Below are 5,923 nucleotides of genomic sequence, written 5' to 3'. Positions count from 1 at the left end.
TGAGTAAAGTTTTTCTAACTTTTGTATATGCCAATAAATGTCATGAGAGTTATATATAAAGTCTCTTGTCATACCACACGCACGTTATATAAATTTCATTTTCATTTTGCATATTTAGAAACCTGCTTCGACTTAAATTCTTATGTCTGACTGGCGTATTAAATAGTTATTTTTACACATGTGTGTAGTGTAGCTCGAATTTGATTAATGATTTAAAAAATATTGTTATTCCGGACAACAAGATTTAATTTGAGCATCATATCCTGTCACGTGACCGGTGGGGGGTGGGGTAGAGAAATTATCACCACCGGTCACCAAGGGGGGAGGGGGTCAAAATTGTCCAAAAATCTATCACGTGATTTATGGACGCTCCCTTAAGTCCCTATGGGCATCTAGAATTTTAACCGGCCCGAAAGTCTAATACATTGAAGGTATGTAGCAAGGAGGCGTATGAGCCAGCTTGGTTTTCTGGACTGCCCACAACTCATGTGAGTTGAGGTGAGTTATCCTCACCTCACCGGCAACACTAATTCTGACGAAGTTTTTTTTTAGTGGTACCCCACAGACCCTTCTTTTCTTCGCTTCCTGTCTATTTCTCACTGGCAGAGTTTGTGCCTCACAGTATTGTATTATGCAAAAAGATAATTTCCATAATACATAAGAAAAAATCTCTTCATCTTATGCGTCGTTCACCCTGTTGCGCATTTTTCATCAATTCACGTAAAACGTTGCGAGTGGTTCAGGTTCTCGGTTCCATGAATCTGGGTTAGTCACTCTATGTACATATGTATGTATGTATGTATGTACGACAAAACAAGTTCATGAGCAATATATGTTGGCTTATCAAGAAGGAGCGGATGTCGTTCCACGATTTACAAGTGTGCAAACATGTCCATACGGTGACAAATATTTTTTACATCCAAATACATACATATGTGTGTGTGGTCAAACCCGCATGACTCAAACATACAACTTTGTATGAAATAAATTGTATCGATGACAATGTATAAATTTTTACCTTGTCCGAGTAAAGGTCAACAAATATTTTCATAAATGCAGACAGATCAGTGTAATCATGGCAAATTGGGTACTCATAGTAATGTTCATGTGCAGTGCGTATTAACTTACTTGTTTTACAGTAATTTGGATTTTGAGCTAAATTAAGAATTAAGTTCGAACATGTTAATCAGAATTCGCAGCACCACATTCGTAATAGGTAAGTAAAGCGTATTTTTAGATCTTAATTCTGTTACAGAGTTCATAAATTATGAAGCATAATATGTAGGATTGCATAGAACCGTGCAAGTAAAGGAATTTATCCACACAAAATGTTTTTCAAGAATGGATACATTTTTCATTAATATATTTATGGAAAAATTATTGAATTCGCATTTCTGATGACAACTTGCTCATTTATGTGCATATCGCTCCCTAATTTTTGCAAGGATTTTATTAATATATTACAATAATTCACAAATCTCTTCATTTTGGGCCACATTTACATAAATAAATTATACTATAGACATGTGCCACACATTATGAATACAACTCCGCAAATGCCGCAATTTTCGTCCACATATCGTTCATATTTATCTCCCCCCAGTCCCCATGTCCCCCGGGGTACCTGGTAAACTCATGTGGCACCCCTAACTCGAACATCTTCTCCTCAAACCTCACCATCTGACTGTTCGGCACCAAAATGTCGAGATTTCCATAGAACCCGATGGTCGGGGGGGATTCTGTTGAAGCGTAGGTTAAAGGACTGGTTACGTTCCACGTGTCGGGGTATTCCTGGCAGTTGTTCTCCGATCCGAGGAGGGGTTCGATGATGGGGCGATATAAGATGACGCCACAATAGGCGGGATCTGTGAAGTCGACTGGGCCAACATAACTCACGACAACTTTTGCGTCGCCAATTCCCCGATCCCACGCGTACGAGTAGAGCATTGCAAGGTGGGCGCCGGCAGACACTCCGAAGAACGTGAATGATAAAGTTGTCGAGGGGAAGGATGCCTTCAGGAAGGTTAAGGCCAGCTGGATATCATCCAGCTGTTTTGGGAACCCTGGACTTTCGCGGGTACCTAATTCAAGGGTAAAAATTAAAGCATTTAGCACCGGTTTTTTATCATTCAAGGTGGGTCATACGTAAGCTTGGTCATTTCAAACTTAGCAAAATCGATTATAATTAAACTTCACAAACTATCTATTTTATACCACAACACAATTTTGGGGGACCTCTAAAATTAATTGAACGTAAATTTATAGCGTTTGAACCCACTATTTCTTAAAATACGGTCCGAAACAACATTCTTGTTTCGAACCTTATACTCACCCAGTCTATAGTCCATATTTGCAATGACATAATCTGGAAGACGAGCCCTCAAACTTGCCACGTCTGGATTCACATCCTCCTTTTTCCCCATGCCCCAGGCGCCCCCGTGCAGGACGACGATGACCTTCGTCCACCTTATGGTGTCATCCGAGGGCAAGTGCAAGTCCAAAAGTTGCTCCGCATCTGGGCCATACGGGAGGTTGGGCAGGACACGTTCTTTCAATTTAAAAATCAATATTAACCCATGGCAAATCTCATGAGAACGAAGATGAGTATACGATCTCACCATAAAAACTATTAGGCAATCAGAACCAAGAATTGTGCAGTGGTGTGTGTTACCAGTTGAACTTGGCGCTTGATTACACACGTGTCTCACATTGTCCAAGCTAATGTCACCTAGCGGCAGGTGGGGCACTATGTTACATTTTTCGTTTCTAGAGGGCGTTTTTCGCTAAAGTGTCAAAACGTGTCCAAAACGTTGACGAACACGATAACAACGAAACACACCCTTTAGATCTGCCGAGACTTGATCAAATGAACGGGCACACCCCCTAAACTTGACATTTGACCTGTGACCTGGGCACACCCACCAGACTTCACATTTGACCTGTGACCTTGGCACACCCACTAGATTTGACATTTGACCTGTGACCTTGGCACACCCACTAGATTTGACATTTGACCTGTGACCTTGGCACACACCCCTGGACTTGACATTTGACCTGCGACCTGCGTACAACCCATAAAGTTGACACTTTACAGAGTTGACACTTGACCTGTGACCTGGGCACACCCATTACACTTGACCTGTGACGTCGGCACACCCGCTACACTTGACCTGTGACCTGGGCACACCCGCTACACTTGACCTGTAACCTCGGCACACCCGCTACACTTGACCTGTGACCTGGGCACACCCACTAGATTTGACATTTCACCTGTGACCTGGGCACACCCACTAGATTTGACATTTCACCTGTGACCTGGGCACATCCACTATACTTGACCTGTGACCTCTGTGCCCCACGGTAAAGTTGACACTTGACCTGTGCCTTACTAATTTTAATTACCTACCAGCGCCACCTATCGGATGTTGGCTGTTTTTCAGCGCTAGAGGGCGGGCTTTTGGTTTAAGTGCCTAAACGTACTAAAAAACGTTAGAACAATGCCATACTTCAGAGTTGTGACCTAACGTTTTTCGTGGTAACCCCCTTTAGAGTCGTGACCTAACGTTTTTCGAGGTCACCCCCTTTAGAGTCGTGACCTAACATTTTTCGTGGACGCCCCCTTTAGAATCGTAACTGAACGTTTTTCGTGGTCACCCCCTTTAGAGTCGTGACCTAACGTTTTTCGAGGTCATCCCCCTTTAGAGTCGAGACTGAACGTTTTTCGTGGCCACCCCCTTTAGAGTCGTGACTGAACATTTTTCGTGGCCACCCCCTTTAGAGTCGAGACTGAACGTTTTTCGTGGCCACCCCCTTTAGAGTCGTGAAGAACGTTTTTCGTGGCCACCCCCTTTAGAGTCGTGACTGAACGTTTTTCGTGGCCACCCCCTTTAGAGTCGTGACTGAACGTTTTTCGTGGCCACCACCTTTAGAGTCGTGACTGAACGTTTTTCGTGGCCACCCCCTTTAGAGTCGTGAAGAACGTTTTTCGTGGCCACCCCCTTTAGAGTCGTGACTGAACGTTTTTCGTGGCCACCCCCTTTAGAGTCGTGACTGAACGTTTTTCGTGGCCACCCCCTTTAGAGTCGTGACTGAATGTTTTTCGTGGCCACCCCCATTTAGTGTCGTGACTGAACGTTTTTCGTGGCCACCCCCTTTAGAGTCGTGACTAAACGTTTTTCGTGGTCACACTCAATTACAGTCGTGACAACGTTTTTCGTGGTCACGCCCATGGGGTCGTGAGTGAACGTTTTTCGTAATAAAATAATAAAATCGTTTTGCTTAGAGCCCGCACTGCGGGCTTAAGAGACTAGTTTACTACTATAAGGCGTCAGCCTTGGTATTGCAGAATAACTGGCTGAATAGGATAAAAAATCTTCCGCTTTACTCGACCTGCTGATCACATGACAGAACCGAGAAACCAGCGCCGTAATGAACTGAATTATCCTATTATTTTACGCTCGTTTTTTTTTATTTGGCGTTTAAATTATTCAATTCTGGTCAAGAATTTGGGTAATTGAATGATTTTTACGCCAAAATAAAATATTTATTTCGATTACATTAGCCGGTAAACCGAATTATCCTATTATTTAACACCAGTTTATTTTATTTTGGCGTGAAAGTCATTCAATTACCCAAATTCTTGACCAGAATTGAATAATTTAAACGCCAAAATAAAATAAACGAGTGTAAAATAATAGGATAGTTCGGCTCATTCGGCTAATGTAACGGCGCCCCTTTCCGGCTGGTTTTCATCGTGCGACACCTTGACTTCTAATACATTTTATTTGTGATAACGTGGGCTACGGCGCTGCTCTGAAAATCTCATATTCACCCGTAATAAACTTGAAGGCGGCCAGATTTTGAATTTAAGTCTATCCTATCCAGCCAGTTACTTTACAATAAGTCCGTAACCACGTAAACCTACGAAAGTTACGAATGTTTGACGAAGCTTATGAGCATTTTTACAATTTTTCCTTTCAAACATACAAAACCTTACCAAGATAGTAGGCAAGTTTTTGATTCGTAGTTTACGTGGTTCCAGATATTCGAAGGATGACGTGAATTGCCTCTAAATATGTGATTTAAATTGTGCATAAGAAATTATGAAAACTTTAATTCGTTGTGAAATTATGAAAACAACATCGTACCCAAGACCCATTGTATAAAAGAAATCGGTAGTACGAAAGAAGACTTAGAATCTCAAGTAATGGTCTAAATCGTTGTTTAATAGTTACGATATCTCATTCGTAGCTGACGTGTTTTTTAGGAACATTGGAAAATATAATAAAATAATAAAACAATCAAAAAAATATTCAAAACTCATTTTTTCCCCGAGTACCAAGTTCTCATAAACTTATGAAAGTATGTACCTCTCGCTTGACAATGTCCCCCCGAAATGAAGGGGAGCACAAGGACGATAACTGCTTTCCAGGAATACATCTCGTTCACCAAGCAATGTTCATTCGTTGGAAGATAAATCGCAAATAAATAAATTCCTTTACACAGTCGAGTCTTAAAAGGGACAAGTCAAGTACTTTGTGGTATGTCGACCAGGTGTGGTGTGACACACCTGATCTTATGGAGTAATACTTTGGACCCGTGTTAAATGTAAGATAAGGTTGATATCGAAATGTCACAAGCTTCGTGATAAGGCTGGAAATAATTTCACAATTATCTTCCAAAGTACGTACATAAATAATTGTCTCCATGGCACAATAAATTTAACGCATTAAGTATAGTGACCTCCTGAGTTCCTCCTCAGTGTGGGAAATATGTTAGACCATTGTTTAATGTCAACATACCCGTAAATCTTCAATGTTTCGTCGGTATGTTCTTACCTGTATGTGCATTTTTTTCGGATTATGAAACCAGCCTTTGGAAACTATCTTTTAGCACATCCCCAAAGTTGGGGTCACTGGGAACT

At 41.5% G+C, this 5,923-nt stretch overlaps 1 protein-coding gene across 1 annotated transcript; it reads right to left on the bottom strand.

Moving 5' to 3' along the window:
* Positions 1–1,432: 1,432 nt before the first annotated feature.
* LOC110841859 (esterase LipQ) lies at positions 1,433–5,566 on the bottom strand. The gene is made up of 3 exons (XM_022087558.2): positions 5,370–5,566; positions 2,333–2,548; positions 1,433–2,081 (listed from the first exon to the last, which is right to left on the bottom strand). The coding sequence occupies exons 1-3, from the start codon at positions 5,437–5,439 to the stop codon at positions 1,537–1,539; spliced, it is 831 nt and encodes a 276-aa protein (XP_021943250.1). The 5' UTR covers positions 5,440–5,566; the 3' UTR covers positions 1,433–1,536.
* Positions 5,567–5,923: the final 357 nt, after the last annotated feature.

Source organism: Folsomia candida, unplaced genomic scaffold, assembly GCF_002217175.1.
Source record: "Folsomia candida strain VU population unplaced genomic scaffold, ASM221717v1 Fcan01_Sc001, whole genome shotgun sequence".
Taxonomy (NCBI): Eukaryota; Metazoa; Arthropoda; class Collembola; order Entomobryomorpha; family Isotomidae; genus Folsomia; species Folsomia candida.
The sequence above is the reverse complement of the archived record's forward strand: the minus strand, read 5'-3'. Positions and strand labels throughout refer to the sequence as shown.

Excerpts from the sequence above, each read along its gene's own strand:
- LOC110841859 (XM_022087558.2), bottom strand. The coding sequence starts at position 5,439 with ATGTATTCCTGGAAAGCAGTTATCGTCCTTGTGCTCCCCTTCATTTCG. Across the intron at positions 2,549-5,369 it reads GGGACATTGTCAAGCGAGAG|AACGTGTCCTGCCCAACCTC; the intron begins GTACATACTTTC and ends TTAAATTGAAAG. Across the intron at positions 2,082-2,332 it reads AAATATGGACTATAGACTGG|GTACCCGCGAAAGTCCAGGG; the intron begins GTGAGTATAAGG and ends CCCTTGAATTAG.